Source organism: Orcinus orca, chromosome 4 (genome assembly GCF_937001465.1).
Source record: "Orcinus orca chromosome 4, mOrcOrc1.1, whole genome shotgun sequence".
Taxonomy (NCBI): domain Eukaryota; kingdom Metazoa; phylum Chordata; class Mammalia; order Artiodactyla; family Delphinidae; genus Orcinus; species Orcinus orca.
Genome location: NC_064562.1, coordinates 33,674,363 through 33,696,402, shown reverse-complemented (window position 1 = coordinate 33,696,402; position 22,040 = coordinate 33,674,363). Strand labels below are relative to the sequence as shown.

Genomic DNA, 22,040 nt, shown 5'->3' with positions numbered 1-22,040 from the left:
TCTTAACTCTCCCAGAAAGGTTCAAGAAAAGAGTTAATGGGCAGATGTTAAGGAATATTACTACAAAATATAGGCGTTCTTAAGCTTCACAAAAATCAGTACAAATTATATACAGATGTTACACTGAATTAGCAATTTAGGTATTTTGCTTTTGTTTTCCACACCTACAGTCATCTCTAGTGAAGGGTAAAGGAGACTGGCCATATGAGGTAGATATATTATTCTTCAAATTAACAGTCCCAAGATTTAACTTTAGCTTTTTCAATATGCATAATTTTACTTAATATAGTCCTTTTGAGGTTCACAGTATTTCAGAATACTTTAAGATCAGTGGATCGCAAATACTTTGAAATATATCTAATATGAATCCATTTGGGGGTGGATTATTTTTTTCAACTGAGAAGACATTTATCCACATAGTGCTTTAGTAGAAGAAATGATACTTTTGACACATTGATTTAATTATGCAGTTGAAATTGGAAGGATTTAAAGGGGAATTCATATATTTAGTTGCAAATACTCACCTGGCATTACATTTGGAGTTGGGAGTTGGCTAGGTCAGTTTAATGTTTTGGGGCCTTGTGAAAAAAAGGGCCTTAAACAGATCATCTCTAAGGAAACTTCTAGCTTCAACTCTATGGGATACACTTCAGTAACATTATCAGTGTGCTCTGAATATGGAAAAGATGCTTCTTAAAGTCTATATTTCAGCTAAATTACTTCTAGAAGCCCACGTCCCTCCTGGGCTCTAAGATTTTGGCAACTTTGGGATTATTAATTAAAAAAGGAGGCCAACAGACTGAGGTGGCTTTAATGCCTTAGTAGCCTACGTAAGCAAACCAACACTTAAGCCACAAATGCCTCAAACTTAAGAAATCAAAACCTAAGGACAACTAATCACAAAGAGCCAACTAGGCTTTCCCAAATAATCAACCTTAAGCTACAGTCAATCAAAGGCTTTCCTTCCTTTGCACCTACCTCTTCTCTATAAAAGTCTCCCCCAACCCCAGCTCCTGCTGGTGGAGGGCTAAGCACTTCCAGTTTGGTGCTACCTGATTCAAATCGATTTTAAATATAAACTCAAAATTTTTAATATGCCTGTTTATCTTTTAACAGGATGAAGAGTTCAATTTCACAGGCTTGCTCTTCAGTGCTTTTTTTTTCTTGAAAAATTTCTATTTTAATGAGAGAAAAGTTAGCCATTTCTATCTATCCTCTGCCCCACACCCCACAACTCCCCAAATCCTGATGGTTCAGCCTTTATCTTCTTGGTGGTTTTCCCCTATCCACTTAAAACATTTATAAAAGGATGTTCTGCTGACTATATGCATGGTGTCCTTTTATGTATACTGGCTTTAAAAATATGCTAAACAGGCACATGTATATAAATTGGCAAAATCTTTCTTGAAAGCCAACTGGCAATGCATAGTAAAGTCCTAAAAATGTGTATATACTTTGAGGGCTCATTTTCACCTTTGGAATCTAACCTAAGGGAATAACCTGATAAGAGTGCACCTTAAAGGATATTTCAAACTAGAGCTTACAACAGAAATAACTGGTAACTAAAGTATCTAATTTCAGGGGGATTTAGGGGGTCCCATGCAGTACTTATTGATTTGGGAAGTTATTTATTTTATCCTCAATTTTTGAGATTATCTTCGAATTATTTTGTACAAGGAATATGAGTTACTTTCCTAACAAAGTAAATATACCACTGGCTAATATGTTAATTTACTTATTTCTTTTGCACATGTACCCACTACTCAAAATCACTGATAATTTTAGTTTATTCTGAAAAATCATCAATCTATGAAACAATTTAATTCCTTAGCTACAACTGTTATTGAAGTGTGTAAGGGTGAACATGATCTGCTGCTCCCAAGAGATTCCAATTGAGGGAAAAGAGTAACTTACTGAAATAAAACAATTTTAAGTGACAGAAGCACCAGTTTTTGTCACTGTTTTTAAAGACAAATCACATGTCCTCATTTTTTTCCAAATAGTTGCTTCTTATTTTAAATTATGAAGAGTCAGAGGAATGAGGTACTGAAGCAAACACTTTTAATAAGAATACAAAATTCACACCAGAGGCACATTCTGGGGAATGTAAATGAACTATCACAAGTAGTAATTCTGCTGGAAGAATAAAATAAGGCTCTCTCAGAGTACAAATATACAGGAGGGAATGATTTAAAATAGGTTTATGATTTATAGTCACATTACATTGTGTTAAGCACTGAAAACAGGCATATTAATTAAAAAGCCAGCTAAATGGCATTTGAACATATATAACAAATCTTACAGTCCACAAAGTTCATGTATAACAGTAATTTTAAGTACTTCATTTCAACACAAAAGAAATGAACAGAAGAAGAGATACCTCTCAAAATATTAATTTATGTCTATGTCAAAAATCAAGAGAACTTATATTTTAAAAGGATTACATTACTGATAAAACCACACAGCAGACAGGCCGACCACGCAACACAAAACCAAAGGCACTGAGCAACTGTAACTGCACTGGCCCTTCCAGCCCCCTTCTTCTGGCTACACCACACGGACCCACGCCCCCTTTCCTTTATTCAAACGAAAACAAGTTCTCTGTCTTCCCATTCTGCAAAAGGAATGAAGAAAAACCAAACAGCAAATTTTAGAGTTGATTTCTCCATAAACCTTCAATGTGGCTTAACAAATACAAAGAAACTCAACATCTATAGACAGTGCTCCTTTGCAAGGAAGTATCAGACACATCAAACATTATCTGAAAGGGGCTTCTTTATGGATTTATGTACACTGGTTGAATGAGAATTACTGTATCTGAGAAGGCACATATCTGTGATTTAAGGCTTAACCGGTATTGTTACACATAGAAGTCAATGAAAGCTGTCTAGGAATTCACTTCTGTCAAAGTGGAACTTACCCAAAAACTAGCTTTCCAAGCACAGAGTTCTACTCTAGAAACCATGGAGAATTTCTATTCCCAAGTCTACCTGTCAAAAAAATTCTCTTAAGCAGGTTTCATTATGAATCAAAGAAATGGCTAACATAAACGCTCCATGACTTGGGGTGACGCAAATTCATAAGTTCAAAAGCCTCACAGAAATGACAGTGTGATTCCTGCGCCTTTAAGAAAAAGTCTTAAACAAAATTATAATGGTACAGATTCATTTTTAAAAAGGTATCTGCCACAACTCCACAAGCCAATCAGTCATTCATTAGAGCTGCCACCTCTCTGTGGATGTTGCAGGAACACCATATAATTTTACTCTGCAAAATAGTTTCTTTTTTCTTTAAGACAATACATGAAAATGAATCTCTTAAAGATATTTAATATATTCATATATAAAATATCTGATGTTGATACAAATCACGTAAACCTCCCTTCAGAAAAGGTACAACTGGTCCTCATTTGCAGGACCAAAAACCTTGAATTTTTATCTTGTCAGTGCAAATCTATATTAAGTGTTTTCAAACTACAGAAATAGCCATCAACCCTCACAATACAAAAGGATTTCTGAAAAAGGAAAACTATTGTGTTCAGATTATAGAAATTATGTTTACATTAAAACCACCCACCTTCCCATCAAATTTAACAGTTCAATTGTTAAAGTATGAAAAAAGGGAAAAATTAAAGCTGTTTGTGCAAGAATCACTACAATGGTTGTCACCCTTTCCCTCTTCCCCCAACTCTGCTTAATTCTTATTAGGTTTGTTTAGAAATATAACAATGTGACTTTCTCTTTTTTTCCAGGTGTGATTTTACTGTTCTTCAAGCCAAGACGGGGTGTCCACTCCAGGATTTTTCAATTTGATATGGAACTGTTTAAGTGTCTGTTCAAGCTGCTTCTGATTCCCAGCAAAGTAAGCGGCAATGGCATTGTGGAAAAGGACCAGCTGATTGTGTAATACTTTAACCTGTGAACAGGGCAGAGTTACAAGACCAAGCATTAACACCAATGACAATGAAATATAAGGTGATTTATTACATGTCGTAATGAAAGAGCATATCTCTCCTCCAGAAAAGTTTTTTTGACAAAGTATTTCTCACACACCGATTGTACATTGCTCTGTAAAGTCACTGAACCTTCGATGAAGGTTCTTAACTTCCCTGAAGGGAACAGATCAGCTAAATATGTACTCTCTTAACCATTTTCAAACATTATTGAGCTTACTTTAATTAAACATATCATTAGATCCCCCTTCAAACTAAGTATATTCAAAATCAAATTTTGAAGAGGCAAAATTATACATAAATAATTACTATATGATACATGCTCTATACCAAGTATGGACATCATTAAGGCCACACTTTACGTAAAACTGAGTAGGCTGGATACTTTTAAATATCGTACTTCTCTGCAAAGACTGAAGAAGGATGGCAAGAGTTGCCCAGAAAGCCAATTTACTTAAAGTTCATATGCCTCTCAGTTATTTTCAATTGCTTATTACTTCTAATGATATCAAGAGTATGTTTTAATCAGGTAACACTATCTCTATGACTCTTTTAAAGAAATCAGCAAAGCATCAAAAAGAGTTTATGAATGAAGTGTTTCCTGAGGTCTTATTTATAACTGCAAATTGTTCAACAGTAAAGTATAAAATACACTCTAATTTACCCATCCAATGCAATATTCATTAAAACTGAGCTTTAATCATTTTTAATGATGTAAAAACATCTGATATATGATGCTAAGTGAAAAACTAGGATTATAACATATATGATATGACATCTGTATTCACTATTAACACACACATGCATAGTCTCTCTAGCCACTTCTTCGTCCATGTACCTCTATAAAGGAAATAACACTAATATATTTATAGTAGATATCTTTGATTTGTAAAGCCTTTATTTTAAAAATTAAAATGTTATAAAAATGGCATTGCTCAAGATTATAAAGTAAAATCTCCTGATCCACTCTGCATTTATTCTCTCCTCCTCGCCTGAGAGAAGCACTGCTAACATTTTATTGTGTATCCTTTGAGAAATTTTCTAGGCTTATGTACAATATTTAAAAACATAAACGGATTGTACCATGCACACTTTCAGTAACAGATTTTTACTTAAAGTATCTTAGATAACTTTTAATTCCATTCATTTGTTCATTCAACAGACCTTAAGTACCTTCTAAGTGCCAGGCACTGTTCTAGGAGATACACAAAGAAATTCCTTCCCTCATGAGCTTACAGGCTTGGGGTGGAAAAAGGAGGTAGGCAGGAAACCAAATAAGTACTGACCCCAGGGAATGAGTATCTCAAGCCTTGCGAAGAAGCTGGGTTAACATTTAGGGCATCTGGAGCTGCTGATTCAACTAAAGTTGTTTAAAAAATAAAAGGGATTTTTTTCCTCTTTCTCTGACAAAGATAAGAAAGTTTCTGGCAGGGAGATAGTTGAAGAGGGCCAGAGACTAAAAATGTCTGTACAAACTAAAAAAAACACCTTGAATTCACCTGGTCAGAAATTTAAGGCCTGCAACCTTCCTAAATGAAAACCTTTGGTACCAGGTACAAGGATGACAACAAAACCTGATGCATAACACTACGCATCAGGCACAGCACTAGGGATACAAGGATACAGGCTAAGGCAGAGTGCAGTAAAAATGATGGTTAATATGATCAATGGGTAGTAAAAATACATCTTGTTAACTTAAAAAAAAAAAAAGGCACTTGTGGGGAGAAGAGGGTTTTTTCAAGAAAGGTTGAAAGAGAACATCGGGATGGGAGAACTCTTAACTCCCCTGCCCTCTGGTGCTGAGATAAGGGGGGGATATTTCAAAGGATGATGAACCTCCACCCAGGGGCAATTATTAAGGAAACAGGATAATGATAGGAAAAGCAGGTTTCTAGAAGGCAATTAGGAGGTGAGCAAAGTATATTATTATAATGACTGTTACAATAATGGCCCAACCACCCCTCTCAATCCACACTCTTGCGGAGGCTTCTACAATGAAAATAAGCTTGGCCTCTAACTTTAGAAAATGAGGCCTGATAAGCAAATGCTGGTGCTCTGGGACTGGTGTCACCACGCCACGTTGTGAGGAAACCCTGTGTAGCCTCCCTTTGGGATGAAAGCCCATGGGGACAGAGGCCCAGTCATTCCAGCTGCTCCCAGTACCCAGCAGGCATTGTGGTTGAAAGTGCAACAGAAAGAATCCACCTATCCCATACCTAGGCAATGGTGGGAAATAATAAATCACTGGTGTAACAGGCCACTAAGTAGTGGGTGTTTCATTATACAGCAAAAGAGGTGCATCCCTGAAAAAGGTTAAAGGGACTTCCCTGGTGGCACAGTGGTTAAGACTCCGTGCTCCCAATGCAGGGGGCCTGGGTTTGATCCCTGGTCAGGAAACTAGATCCCACATGCATGCCACAATTAAGAGTTCACATGCCACAACTAAGGAGCTGGGGAGCCGCAACTAAGGAGCACACATGCCGCAGCTAAATAAATATATTAAAAAAGAAATGTTTATTACAGAAAATAAGATAAAATAAAGGGACCTCCCTGGTGGCGCAGGGGTTAAGAATCCGCCTGCCAATGCAGGGGATATGGGTTCGATCCCTGATGTGGGAAGATACCACATGCCGCGGAGCAACTAAGCCTGTGCGCCACAACTACTGACCCTGCACTCTAGAGCCCGTGAGACACAACTACTGAAGCCCGCTCACCTAGAGCCAGTGCTCTGCAAAAAGAGAAGCCACCACCGTGAGAAGCCCGTGCACCGCAACGAAGAGTAGCCCCGGCTTGCCACAACTAGAGAAAGCCTGCGTGCAGCAATGAAGACCCAATGCAGCCAAAAATAAATAAGTAAATAAATAAATTTATTTTAAAAAAAAAGGAAAAGGTTAAGAATGTGCTTTCCTAGGAATGAATGAGGGTCTAGAAAACAGTGAAAAGGAGGAAAATCAGAGGGAGGAGGATAGGCCTAGAATGAAGAAAGGCTAAAACGTGGCTGTGATACAGGAGAGAAATTAATTGAGAAAGCAGCTAGGGAACAGAGACTCAAACAAACAAGCGACGCAAAAGTGCTACTAACCAGGCCCAAAACCTAAGTGCAGTTTAGGAGTACATACAGTATCTTTGAGAACTTTTACTTCCAATTTTCTGGGAAGAGGTGCATTAGGCATAGTTAATACTGGTCACAGCCTCCCCAAATTTTTATTTGTTATTCACCTAGGTCATTAGTAAAATATCCCCATTACTAGTACTGTTCTTTTATAGAAATTACCAGAAAGAGCTCTGGAATCAGGGGGCACGCGTGCCAGTCCCAGTTGTACCATTTCCCAGTTTTCTTTGTGACACCAGGCACGGGTTACTTCTAACTTCACTGGCCAAGGTCTTTATCCGTTTATCAGGGATGCCATTACCAAACTGCATTTGTAGTGCTGTTGTAAGGGTTAAATGAAATGAGATACTACCTAGCACACTGACACAGGATAAGTACTCATTCGATTTCAGTGGAATTTAAGTTTACCTAGTTGATGGTTAAACCTTCAAACAACATTGACTTTTTTTAGTAAAATAAAATTTCATTTATTTAGAACCCCCTGATCTGGAACTTATAAGAAGTAAGATTGTGATACTGTGGTTTATAATGAGAAGTAAATACTTGGTCTTCATCCCATTCCAGGCACAGAGCTCCCAAAACCCTTGTTAATTTCCTAAGTGATAAGAGCCTAGGAAGCATCTTCTATTGTAATATATGGTCTCTGGTTCTGTTCCTGAAATGGCCCCAGAGCTTTTAAAGGTGAATAGAGTGTCCTCTGTTATTCACAACAAGCTCTTTTCAACCGCACCTGCCTTTATGTTAATGAGGAGATTTTTGGAAATCCCCTAGATAACCACAGCTTGGGGCTGGTTGCCAGGGGAACTAAATTGTGATTAGAGAGTGGGAATTTTCACCCTCACCCCCCACCAACCTCGGGACAACGGTTTAATCAGCTGTGCCTATGCAATGAAGCCTCCGTAAAAATCCCTACAGTGGGGGGTTTGGACAGCTTCTGGGTTGGCTGACCCATCCACAAGCCAGGAGGGTGGTGAACCCCAAGCCCAATGGGGACAGAAGCTCTTGTGCTGAGGACCCTTCCAGACCTTGCCCTATGGACCTCTGTGTCTGTATTCTTTAATATTTTTTGTAATGAACTGGTAACATAATAAGTAAACTGTTTCCTGAGCTCTGTGAGCTGCTCTAGGAAATGACTGAAGCTGAGAAGGGGGTTGTGGGAACCTTCGACTTATAGCTGGTTGGTCAGAAGCACAGGTGATGACCTGGACTTCCGAAAGGTGTCTAAAGGTGGTGGTGAGGGGGGTCCACAGTGTCAGAAGTGAACCGAATTGTAGGACACCCAGCTAGGGTCCAGAAGATCAGAGACTTGGTCTGTGTGGGGGAAAAAAATCACACACATCTAATGTCAGAGAAGTGCTGTGAGTGAAACAAGAAACAGAGTTTTTTCCTTTTCAAAGATAGAAGCTGATGTGAAGTCTACCTTCGCACAGTGAAAAACAGGTGTGTGCTAAGCAAATAAATTTTGTTGACAAGAGTGCATGAACACGGTTTATCAACACTGCCTGCCTTGACAAGGCCTTCAATCCAAGGGCAGAGATGCTGCAGAAGGAATTCCCCTGCCTAGTGGATCACCTCAGAAGAAACTTCAAGGGTCTTTTTACAACCCCATGATTCTGTGCTTCTAAAATGAACAAATTTTTCAAGCAACAAGAGGCACCTAATTTCTTCCAAATTATTCATTGGTTAGCACCATTCAAGTTAACAGTATTACACTAAAAATTTGTTAACATTCTTAATACAGACTTCCACTAATTCATATTGACTTCTTTCTCTATATCTAGACAGAAAAGTTTTGCATTGCAATCACTTTTAAAACAAGCTTTAAAATGATAAACTGATTTGTGTTAAGTATCTACTATGAAAAGGTCAAATTATGCTAATTAAAGTTATAACCAGTGTTCACCTTACATGAATGGAGTTTGATTTCAGGACCAAATCTCTTTCCTGTAAATCACTAGAGTCAATGAAAATTACAGCTAGAAAAAAGAAGTAATGTAAATTATTACAGGCTAGTTCGCATTTGATTCCTATTTAAATAAAAATGTTTTCTAAAACTGACCTGTTCTCAGTAACCTCTGCCAGTGTGAATGAGTTTCAGGTCTCTTCTGGAGAACAGACTGTCAAAGACTGGTCAAAGGAGAGCTCTGAGGGCAGTACATTTTGACAGAAGGGTGGAAAAGTTTCCAGATGACCTTAGGTATGAAATAACTTCTTAAAGATAAAAAATCATAAATTATGACGAAAAGATCGATAAATTAAATTACTTTGAAATTTAGAATTTCTATTCACCCAAAGATTGAAAAGACAAGTTAAAAACTGGGGAGAGGTATCTGCATTACAGGGGCTGACAAAGGGTACACATCTAGAAAATGTGAAGACCTCCTATACACCGAGAACCCAATTAAAAAGAGCAAATAGGGCTTTCCTGGTGGAACAGTGGTTGAGAGTCCACCTGCCGATGCAGGGGACACGGGTTCGTGCCCTGTTCTGGGATGATCCCACATGCTGTGGAGCGGCTGGGCCCGTGAGCCATGGCCCCTGAGCCTGCGCGTCCGGAGCCTGGGCTCCACAACGGGAGAGGCCACAACAGTGAGAGGCCCGCTTACCGCAAAAAAAAAAAAAAAAAAAAAAAAGGGCAAATAACATGAACGCCATTTTACAGCAGAGGAAACAGGAGTGGCCAATTAAATCTGAAGACTTCCAGTCTCATTAGAAATAAGAACTCTTATACACTGCTGATCAGTGTATAAATTTGTACAACTACTTTTGAAAAGTTTGGCATTAACTAGTAAAATGAAAGATGAATATCTCCTATGGAACAGTAAATTAAGATACAGATATAATGATATATATGTCTCTTTATATATATATATATCGATATAGCTACATCTGTATCTATTTCTCTCTCTCTATATATATAAATAAAGTCATTCCAGCCCCTAGAGTAGATCCATGGTAATATTTATTGAGTGAATGAATGTAAGTAACATTTTAGGTGTGGTATTTTTTTTCTCTGAATATATAGTATCTTTATATATATATCTATATATAAAATAGATAACCATCCTGCTCCCTCCATAACCCCTATTCTGAGTTTTCTTTTTTTGAATTTATTTATTTTTTTATACAGCAGGTTCTTCTTAGTTATCCATTTTATACATATTAGTGTATACACGTCAATCCCAATCTCCCAATTCATCCCACCACCACCATCCCCCACCACTATCCCCCCTTGGCATCCATCCGTTTGTTCTCTACCTCTGTGTCTCTATTTCTGCCCTGCAAACCAGTTCATCTGTACCATTTTTTTAGGTTCCACATATATGCGTTAATATACGATATTTGTTTTTCTCTTTGTGACTTATTCACTCTGTATGACAGACTCTAGATCCATCCACGTCTCTACAAATGACCCAATTTCGTTCCTTTTCATGGCTGAGTAATATTCCATTGCATATATGTACCATATCTTCTTCATCCATTCGTCTGTCGATGGGCATTTAGGTTGCTTCCATGACCTGCCTATTGTAAACAGTGCTGCAATGAACATTGTGATACATGACTCTTTTTGAATTATGGTTTTCTCAGGGTATATGCCAAGTAGTGGGATTGCTGGGTCATATGGTAATTCTATTTTTAGTTTTTTAAGGAACCTCCATACTGTGCTCCATAGTGGCTGTATCAACTTACATTCCCACCAACAGTGCAAGAGCGCTCCCTTTTCTCCACATGCTCTCCAGCATTTGTTGTTTGTAGATTTTCTGATGATGCCCATTCTAACTGGTGTGAGGTTGATACCTCATTGTAGTTTTGATTTGCATTTCTCTAATAATTAGTGATGTTGAGCAGCTTTTCATGTGCTTCTTGGTAATCTGTATGTCTTCTTTGGAGAAATGTCTATTTAGGTCTTCTGCCCATTTTTGGATTGGGTTGTTTGTCTTTTAAATATTGAGCTGCATGAGCTGTTTATATATTTTGGAGATTAATCATTTGTCTGTTGATTCATTGGCAAATATTTTCTCCCATTCTGAGGGTTGTTGTTTCGTCTTGTTTGTAGTTTCCTGTGCTTTGCAAAAGGTTTTAAGTTCCATTAGGTCCCATTTGTTTATTTTTATTTCCATTACTCTGGGAGGTGGATCAAAAAAGATCTTACTGTGATTTATGTCAAAGACTGTTCATCCTTTGTTTTCCTCTAAGAGTTTTACAGTGTCTGGGCTTATATTTAGGTCTTTAATCCATTTTGAGTCTATTTTTGTGTATTGTGTTAGGGAGTGTTCTAATTTCATTGTTTTACATGTAGCTGTCCAGTTTCCCCAGCACCACTTACTGAAGAGATTGTGTTTTCTCCATTGTATATCCTTGCCTCCTTTGTCATAGATTAGTTGACCATAGGTGCATGGGTTTATCTCTGGGCTTTCTATCTGGTTCCACTGATCTATATTTCTGTTTTTGTGCCAGTACCACATTGTTTTGATTACTGTAGCTTTGTAGTATAGTCTGAAGTCAGGGAGTCTGATTCCTCCAGCTCCATTTTTTCCCCTTAAGACTGCTTTGGCTATACGGGGTCTTTTGTGTCTCCATAAAAATTTTAAGATTTTTTGTTCTAGTTCTGTAAAAAATGCCATTGGTAATTTGATAGGGATTGCATTGAATCTGTAGATTGCTTTGGGTAGTATAGTCATTTTCACAATATTGATTCTTCCAATCCAAGAACATGGGATATCTCTCCATCTGTTTGTATCATCTTTAATTTCTTTCATTAGTGTCTCATAGTTTCTGCATGCAGGTCTTTTGTCTCCTTAGGTAGGTTTATTCCTAGGTATTTTATTCTTTTTGTTGCAATGGTAAATGGGAGTGCTTCCTTAATTTCTCTTTCAGATTCTTCATCATTAGTGTATAGGAATGCAAGAGATTTCTGTGCAGATTAATTTTGTATACTGCAACTTTACCAAATTCATTGATTAGCTCTAGTGGTTTTCCAGTGGCATATTTAGGATTCTCTATGTATAGTATCATGTCATCTGCAAACAGTGACAGTTTTACTTCTTCTTTTCCAGTTTGTATTCCTTTTCTTTCTCTTCTCTGATTGCCATGGCTAGGACATCCAAAACTATGTTGAATAATAGTGGCGAGAGTGGACATCCTCATCTTGTTCCTGATCTTAGAGGAAATGTTTTCAGTTTTTCACCATTGAGAATGATGTTTGCTCTGGGTTTGTCATATATGGCCTTTATTATGTTGAGGTAGGTTCCCTCTGTGCCCACTTTCTGGAGAGTTTTTATCATAAATGGGTGCTGAATTTTGTCAACAGTTTTCTCTGCATCTATTGAGATGATCATATGGTTTTTATTCTTCAATTTGTTCATATGGTGTATCACACTGATTGATTTGCATATACTGAAGAAGCCTTGCATCCCTGGGATAAATCTCACTTTATCATGGTGTACGATCTTTTTACTGTGTTGTTGGATTCTGTTTGCTAGTATTTTGTTGAGGATTTTTGCATCTATATTCATCAGTGATTTTGGTCTGTAATTTCCTTTTTTGTAGTATCTTTGTCTGGTTTTGGTATCAGGGTGATGGTAGCCTCATAGAATGAGTTTGGGAGTGTTCCTTCCTCTGAAATTTTTTGGAAGAGTTTGAGAAGGATGGGTGTTAGCTCTTCTCTAAATGTTTGATAGAATTCACCTGTGAAGCCATCTGGTCCTGGACTTTTGTTTGTTGGAAGACTTTTAATCACAGTTTCAATTTCATTACTTGTGATTGGTCTGTTCATATTTTCTATTTCTTCCTGGTTCAGTCTTGGAAACCTATACCTTTCTAAGAATTTGTCCATTTCTTACACGTTGTCCATTTTATTGGCATAGAGTTGCTTGTGGTAGTCTCTTAGGATGCTTTGTATTTCTGCAGTGTCTGTTGTAACTTTTCCTTTTTCATTTCTAATTCTCTTGATTTGAACCCTCTCCTTCTTTTCCTTGATGAGTCTGTCTAATGGTTTATCAATTTTGTTTATCTTCTCAAAGAACCAGCTTTTAGTTTTATTCATCTTTGCTATTTTTTTCCTTGCTTCTATTTCCTTTATTTCTGCTCTGATCTTTATGATTTCTTTTCTTCTGCTCACTTTGGGTTTTGTCTGTTCTTCTTTCTCTAGTTCCTTTAAGTGTAAGGTTAAATTGTTTGAGATTTTTCTTGTTTCTTGAGGTAGGCTTGTATTGCTATAAATTTCCCTCTGAGAACTGGTTTTGCTGCATCCCATAGGTTTTGGGTCATCGTGTTTTTGTTGTCATTCGTCTCTAGGTAGTTTTTGATCTCCTCTTTGATTTCTTCAGTGATCTCTTGGTTACTTAGTAATGTATTGTTTAGTCTCCATGTGTTTGTGCTTTTACGTTTTTCTTCGTTGTAGTTGATTTCTAATCTCATAGCGTTGTGGTCAGAAAAGATGCTTGACATGATGTCAATTTTCTTGAATTTACTGAGACTTGATTTGTGACCCAAAATGTGATCTATCCTGGAGAATGTTCCATGTGCACTTGAGAAGAAAGTGTAATCTGCTGTTTTGGGATGGAATGTCCTATAAATATCAATTAAATCTATCTGGTCTATTGTGTCATTTCAAGCTTGTGTTTCGTTACTAATTTTCTGTTTGGATGATCTGTCCATTGGTGTAAGTGAGATGTTTAAGTCCCCCACTATTACTGTGTTGCTGTCGATATCCTGTTTTATAGTGGTTAGCAGTTGCCTTACGTATTGAGGTGCTCCTATGTTGGGTGCATATATATTTATAATTGTTGTATCTTCTTCTTGGATTGATCCCTTGATCATTAGGTGGTGTCCTTCCTTGTCTCTTGTAACATTCTTTATCTTAAAGTCTATTTTATCTGATATGAGTATTGCTACTCCAGCTTTCTTTTCATTTCCATTTGCATGGAATATCTTTTTCCATCTCCTCATTTTCAGTCTGTATGTGTCCCTAGGTCCAAAGTGGGTCTCTTGTAGACAGCATATATATGGGTCTTGTTTTTGTATCCATTCAGCGAGTCTGTGTCTTTTGGTTGGAGCATTTAATCCATTCACGTTTAAGGTAATAATTGATATGTATGTTCCTATGACCATTTTCTTAATTGTTTTGGGTTTATTTTTATAGGTCATTTTCTTCTCTTGTGCTTCCCACTTAGAGAAGTTCCTTTAGCATTTGTTGTAGAGCTGGTTTGGTGGTGCTGAATTCTCTTAGCTTTTGCTTGTTTGTAAAGCTTTTGATTTCTCCGTTTAATCTGAATGAGATCCTTGCTGGGGAGAGTAATCTTGGTTGTAAGTTCTTCTGTTTCATCACTTTAAATATATCATGCCACTCCCTTCTGGCTTGTAGAGTTTCTGCTGAGAAATCAGCATTAACCTTATGGGAGTTCCCTGTATGTTTTTTGTCATTTCTCCCTTGTTGCTTTCAATAATTTTTCTTTGTCTTTAATTTTTGTCAATTGGATTACTATGTGTCTTGGTGTGTTTCTCTTTGGACTTATCCTGCCTGGGACTCTCTGCACTTCCTGGACTTGGGGGCTATTTCCTTTCCTATGTTAGGGAAGTTTTCAATTATAATCTCTTCAAATATTTTCCCAGGTCCTTTCTCTCTCTCTTCTCCTTCTGGGACCCCTATAATATGAGTGTTGTTACGTTTAATGTTGTCCCAGAGGTCTCTTAGGCTGTCTTCATTTCTGTTCATTCTTGTTGTTTATTCTCTTCTGCAGCAGTGAATTCTACCATTCTGTCTTCCAGGTCACTTATCCGTTCTTCTGCTTCAGTTATTCTGCTACTGATTCCTTCTAGTTTATTTTTCGTTTCAGTTATTGTATTGCTCATCTCTGTTTGTTTGCTCTTTAATTCTTCTAGGTCTTTGCTAAATATTTCTTGCATCTCCTCGATCTTTGCCTCCATTCTTTTTCCGAGGTCCTGGATCATCTTCACTATCATTATTCTGAATTCTTTTCCTGGAAGGTTGCCTATCTCCACTTCACTTAGTTTTTTTTTCTGGGGTTTTATCTTGTTCCTTCATCTGGTATGTAGCCCTCTGCCTTTTCATCTTGTCTGTCTTTCTGTGAATGTGGTTTTAGTTCCATAGGCTGCAGGATTGTAGGTCTTCTTGCTTCTGCTGTCTGCGGCTATCTAAGAGGCTTGTGCAAGTTTCCTCCCTATTCTGAGTTTTGCTTATCATCCCTATTGGTTTTTCCTTTGTAAAAAATTATATATATATATATATATATATATATATTATATATATATATATATATATATATATAGGCTGTGTTTGGTCCCATGGCATGTTATCTAGTTTCTCCTATTGGGAGAAAATATGTGCAAAACATATCTGGCAAAGAACCTGATGCTAGAATATACAAAAAATTCTTACAAATGAATAAGGAAATGACAAACCTAAAGAAAAAATGGGGAAAAAATCTGAACAGGCATTTCACCAAAGAAAATATACAGATGGCAAATAAGCACATGAAATGACCAACATCTTTATTTATTAGGGAAATTCCAATTTAAACCACACTGAGGTCTACTACACATCCACCAGAATGGCTAAAATGAAAGGTTAACCATACCTTATTGGTGAGGATGTGGAACAAATTGGTCTCTCATATACTATTGGTGGAAATGTCAAATGGTACAACCATCTTGGAAAAGTTTTCCAGTTTCTTAAAAAGTTAAACATGCACCTACTATTCCCATGTGTATGTATACATACAACCCAGCTATTCCACAGCTAGGTACTGACCTGAGAGGAATGCATTACATATATTGTTTTGTGTGTATACCAAATACTTTTTTAAAAAGAAAGAAAGAAAAAAGGAAAATAATGAAGCTTCATGACTTGTTTCAAATGTAGTATAAAAAATAAAGACTATAAATGAGTAGATAGATTTAAAAAAGAAACTAAATCAGAAAGTTTCAAATAATCTTTCTAGTTTCTAATTCTCCCTAAAGCCATAAGTCAGTTCTGTTTATAATTGAGACTTTCACCTTTGCTTGTAGATTCTACAAGTAATACACCTCAGAGAGTTCAAGGAAAACTCCTATCTGGCCCTAAAATATGATGTTACAATCCTTACAAACTGGTATGTGATGCATTTTGATTCTTTGGAAAGCACACGTTAAGTAAAATTTCCTTCCCTAAAATGCCATTTTCCTGATTAGGAACAAGGCAAATCTACCACAAATAAACCATTTATTAATTTTCTATTTTCTATGTCCATTAAGTAGATAACCTTTTTCTTTGCCTGTTTCTTGTTAACCGCAGAAGGAGGCTGATATAGTTGAAGGAGAATGATTCAGGAAACCTGCGCTCAACTCCCATTTCTGCCTCAAGTTAACCATATGAACTCTCTTCACTTGCATAATGAAGAAACTGAGAGTAAGATAATTTTTATGGTTCCTTTCTACTAAAACTTTCTGAGAAAATTGCTTTCTAAATAGAGGTACACATATATTTGGAAACTCAAATGGCTCTCAAAAAGCCGTTCTGTTGAAAGGCTTTCTTTCAGTAGAAAAACATTATTTCTATTTATTTTTAAGGACAGAAACTGGCACTTCTATTAGAGATGTATTAAATTTAGCTGAAAGTTTATGTACCAGTTTATAAACACTCTTCCCTGTTATTGAGTTATTTTTTAAGGTTTTCAATGGTAGTAACCTACTTGAGTCACACAGTAATTTTCCACCTACTAGTATTATTTGGCCTTTCTTGTTTTCCAATTTCAGATGACCCTTGGCTCCTGGAGCAACAGAGCAACTAAAGGGCTTCTGTATTTTTCGTATGAAATTCTAATAATTTTTAGAAATAGGTTCTAACTAATTACTCCTTTTCGGACCACAAAAAATTTTTGACTTGAATTTTAACTCCCAGTGTTTTAGAACTTGGAGAAGACAAGGACCTCCCTGGTGTTGCAGTGGTTAAGAGTCCACACTCCCAGTGCAGGGGGCCCGGGTTCAATCCCTGGTCAGGAAACTAGATCCCACATGCATGCTGCAACTAGGAGTTCGTATGTCACAACTAAGGAGCCCATGAGCTGCAACTAAGGAGCCCACCTGCCACAACTAAGACCCGATGCAACCAAATAAATAAATAAAATATTAAAAAAAAAAAAAGAATTGGAGAAGACAGTAAAAGAGCACAGGATTTGATTCACGTACTGAACTGCAGAGAGCTGTTATAATGGCCCAGAAAGTTAGAGCATCAGAAAGAAAGTGGGAAGGGAATCAGACAATTTTTAGCTAACCTTACTGCTGTCAACACAAGTCAGAGTCCCCAACCCCTGACAGTCAACAAACCTAACACAGAGACACACTTCTTGTAGCTGAGGGAAGCTTGGGAGCCCACCACCCAAGCCTCAAAACGGGGCCATTAGCTGTATTTAAAATTGTCCCCCACTACCCAGTGAAACTTAATCCATGGGAAATAAAGGAAAGAGGATGCTTTTTAGGACTGAATTCTAGTTTTCACAACAAAATAATACAATACCCATTTTCACAAAAACATTCGCTTGGTAACTGTGAGAAGGTTGATGTGTAAAAGCCTTTTAAAGTATCAGCACTTCAGAGAAGTTCCTGGAATAAAGAGAGCCTCTGGGGAGTCACAGCTTTTCAATTATAATTATGGAAATAAAATATAAAATTTCATTGTCACTTTAATCTCAGAAGCTGTTTCATACCAAAACAGACAACTTATCTCATTTTTCTATTAGCACTGATTATGTAAGTGTTATCCTAGTACGAGTTTTAGTTCTGGTAGTAGTCTTCAAAATCAGATGCAAATTTAAATAACAATGGTAAGTTGACTCTTTTATCTAATCAAACCATTAGTAAATAAAAAATAAAGGTAAATTAAAATAAACTAATAAATCAGTTCTCAACAGGAGTATACTTTCTAAATTAAATGAATTAAAAACTTAGAATATTTTGCTTTTCTAATTATTTTTTTCTCTTAAAAATTTTATTTTCTATTTTTTTACTCTATTATTACTTTTGGCCGTGCCACGCGGCATGCAGAACTTCCCTGCCCAGGGATCAAACCCACACCCCCTGCATTGGAAGCACGGAGTCTCAACCACTGGACCACCAGGGAAGTCCAATCTCCACTTATTTTTGACTAATTTTAATTTGCACTAGGGTCTGTACTCATATAATGTATTCAGTGCAGCTCTGACTGACAGGCTACAAAGAATCTTCAGAATGCTTTGGTTATTAAGTAAATACAAATCATTACCAATAGAGGAAAAATTAAGAAACATTATAAAAGCAGTTGCAATACAATTTTAAAGATAATTTTTGCAACCTTGGTAATGATACTGTGCTGTTGTCACTATATATAATAAGCAGTTTTAACAAGACTTAAAAGTATTATTTTAAGTATACGGCTTGTCTATCAGGTTCACTTTACTAGGCTATCTGGCTTTTTTATAAAGATCAGTCTGGGAGGGCTTCCCTGGTGGCGCAGTGGTTAAGAATCCGCCTGCTAATGCAGGGGACATGGGTTTGAGCCCTGGTCCAGGAAGATCCCACATGCCGCGGAGCAGCTAAGCCCGTGCGCCACAACTACTGAGCCTGCGCTCTAGAGCCCGTGACCCACAACTACTGAAGCCTGTGCGCCTTGAGCCCGTGCTCCGCAACAAGAGAAGCCACCGCCATGAGAAGCCCGTGCATTGCAATGAAGAGTAGCTCCCGCTCGCCACAACTAGAGAAAGCCCGCACACAGCAACGAAGACCCAACACAGCCAAAAATAAAAGTAAATAAAATAAATTAAAAAAAAGAAAAAAGATCAGTCTGGGAAAGATTCTGGTTTCTCAACTAGAACTGGCTTGAGGAGAGAGATGAAGAACATAAGGTGGGGGGAAAAAGGTCAAACCCTGCTTTTAGGAGAAGGGGCAAAAAGCCGAAAAGTTGGAGGAAATATTTTAGGGTCATTACACTTTTTCAATTTACTTCTATATTTATGCTATGAAATCATGAGAAGTGATAAGCATACAGTATCAAAGAAACAGCCAAGCATTTTTGGTAGACTATTCTTTGATATGGTGGGTGACACTAACTTTTGTGAAGCATTTTCTGTGTGACAGGTAATATGTTACCCTTACATCTTACATCTTCTATTCTCTCCATGTTATCATTAAAAAAAAAAAAAACAGACTCAGAAAGTTAAGTAACTCACCTAAGTTTTAGACAGGTAGGAAGCAGATAGGCTGGATTTGGGAAACAGGAATGTTTATTCCAAGACTGGTCCATGTTCTTTCACCTATTCTAACCTGCCTCTATTCTACATTTTAGAAAGCTTTTAAACAAAGTTTGAAACAAACAAAAGAAGGTATAACAGATCAGTTAAAGGAAGGGTAGAAATGTAGAAAAGATATATCTAAACCTCCTTCCTATTTTGTCTCTGGTCCTGAAGTTGCATTTAAACAGCCTCAGGACAAGGATCTAATGCAAGGGTTGGAACAGATAAAAGTTAATTCTTTCTAAAATTATGAAGAATAACGCAATATTAAACTTTCATATAATAAAAAACTTTCATATAATCTTTCCATAATTACAGAGCAGGAAAAAAAAATCTATATTGAGCTATTTATGTATGTTATCTCCTAACTTTAAAAAGGTTTAAAGTGGTTATAAGGATAAATAAAACAGGACAGAAAAGCAGATTTAAAATAGGAGAAGACAGAGGTAATATTTCCTGTGGTGAGATGATGACAGATTTGACCAACTTTGAAAACCTAACATCAGAAACAGAGTAATTTAGAAATATACTAAATCACTGTGAACTCAATTACTAAGAACTTTCATAAAGACCTACCAAACAATGAGCAACCCAGATCAGACACAAGCAAAACCACTATAGCAACATCTGGTGAATGACCGAAAATATATCATACAATACTTTAACTGTTAAAGGGCAAAACAAACTTCAGCACTGACTACTGACACACAGAGACAAGCTGAGGTTTTAAACAGAAACTGGGTAAGAGAAATTTAAGAGCAGAACTGATAGATGATGTCAAGTGGATCACACTGAAAACTTTCTCCTGCTGATACAGCATGTATCAACAGAAGATAAATACCACTTAAAAGTTATTGACTAAAAATCTTAAAGTGTTATTTCATAGGCATCAAAACCATAAAAAAGTACTTTATTTCTACCAAATGAACTTTTTTCCAAATCAAATTTAGATTACATACCTTTTTATCAGAGACACTGAAGTCATTTTTTTAAATGAGGTAATTTCTAGTTAAAAAAGCTATTACTTTTAATATATTTACAATTGTTAAGTTCTTCAAAGTACTTATTGGCTCTTCCAGTAATTATATAAAATAGGGCTTTATATTAAGTGTACAACAATATTGGGGCAGTACCTTGGCTTAAACATGAAAGGAAAAGCTGGAACAAAATCATTCTTTCTTTTTTTAAAAAAATTAATTAATTAATTTATTTTTGGCTGTGTTGTGTCTTCCTCACAGTGTGCGGGCTTCTCATTGGCGTGGCTTCTCTTGTTGTGGAGCACGGGCTCTAGGTACGCAGGCTTCAGTAGTTGTGGCCCATGGGCTCAGTAGTTGTGGCTCACGGGCTCTAGAACTCAGGCTCAGTAGTTGTGGTGCAGGGGCTTAGTTGCTCCGCGGCATGTGGGATCTTCCCAGGTCAGGGCTCGAACACATGTCCCTTGCATTGGAAGGTGGATTCTTAACCACTGCGCCACCAGGGAAGCCCACAAAATCATTCTTTAGTAAGAAGTCTCCAACCACTGATATGTAAAGAATTAATTCCTTTCTTTACTCCCAACTATTTAAAAATGTATGATGATATGCTTTCTCTGCCCATCATTGATCTTTTTCCAGTAAGGAAGAAACCAGAAGAGTAACAGCAGGAATGTGTACCTGTCTTGGCCTTTTATTAGGTTTGTGAAGTATAATTTTATTACTTTGTAATAGCTTTGGAAATGCTTGTCATGAAAGCAGCTACCAGCTGAAAAAGAGAAGCACTATCAGAAATATGGGAGTGGGCACTGGGAAGGGAGTGAGAAAAAGGAAAGACAAACATGGAGGTGGAATAGATTTTATTTTTCTGACTCACTGGGATGGTTTCAACAAATCACTGACAAGTGGGTTTTTTAAAAAAAGCATCCTATGAGTTAAAAATGGCAGTTTTGTTTTGAAAAGAAGATAACTGATGAAACGCAATCTGTAAACTCCAGTAACAGTGAGTCACAGCACTACGCCTTATCGTTTTTATCCAACGGTACCTTAAAATTCTCAACGCACAAGTTTTCTCACCCTAGCAAAAATGCCTGTTGGCGCTTCTGTTCTATGGCTTTTACCATGTTAGCTCACTCCCTGTCCTCACCCTTCCCTCCAAGAGTTCCAGGTTTAGATGTGACCAATATGGTTTCTGTTTTCCAACGTTACCTCCAATCTTTTCCCTCCAAGCCTTTCTTGGAGCAGCATTATAACATCATTTACTTAACTAAAAGCAGGGCTATGGAGTCAAACAGATCTAGATTTGAATCCTGGTTTGGCTGTGAGAAATTTGGGCAAGTTACTTAACCTCTCTGGACCTCAGCATCATCATCTGTACACTAGTATGATCATCTAGATCACAGATTATAGATATACATATAGATATTATATAAAATACTTATAGAAACCTTCCTCTATATGCAGATTACTTAAAGGTCAGTGTCTATCAGTTCACTTACTGTAGGAAGGGAATGCCCTAAATATGTATCCATGGGGCTTACCTCTAGGAGAAGAAACAGACTAGCAGGCATTCATAGCACAGTATGATTTGTGCTTTAATTGGAGAAAGCCCTGGGCACTACTGTAATACACAGGGGAAGAAAGAATGAAACTCTGCTCGAGGAAATATTAAGTAGCAGAAATCATTCAAGTTAGCATCTGAACTCCTAGTTTAAAATTAATTTAGGTCCAGAAGAGTA

At 37.1% G+C, this 22,040-nt stretch overlaps 1 protein-coding gene across 8 annotated transcripts in view; it reads right to left on the bottom strand.

Annotated features, from left to right (window-relative positions):
* Nucleotides 1-2,039: 2,039 nt before the first annotated feature.
* The window catches only part of ARFIP1 (ADP ribosylation factor interacting protein 1), a 133,908-nt gene continuing 113,907 nt past the window's right edge, over nucleotides 2,040-22,040 (bottom strand). For 6 of the 8 annotated variants that reach the window (XM_012535576.3, XM_033403425.2, XM_033403408.2 and 3 more), the window contains one exon: nucleotides 2,040-3,915. In XM_012535576.3, the coding sequence (XP_012391030.2) occupies nucleotides 3,760-3,915 (156 nt within the window). In that variant the 3' untranslated portion in view covers nucleotides 2,040-3,759. Of the gene's footprint in view, nucleotides 3,916-9,123; nucleotides 9,276-22,040 lie in introns of those variants that run through there. The other 2 variants (XR_004476169.2, XM_033403433.2) reach the window with 2 other exon arrangements.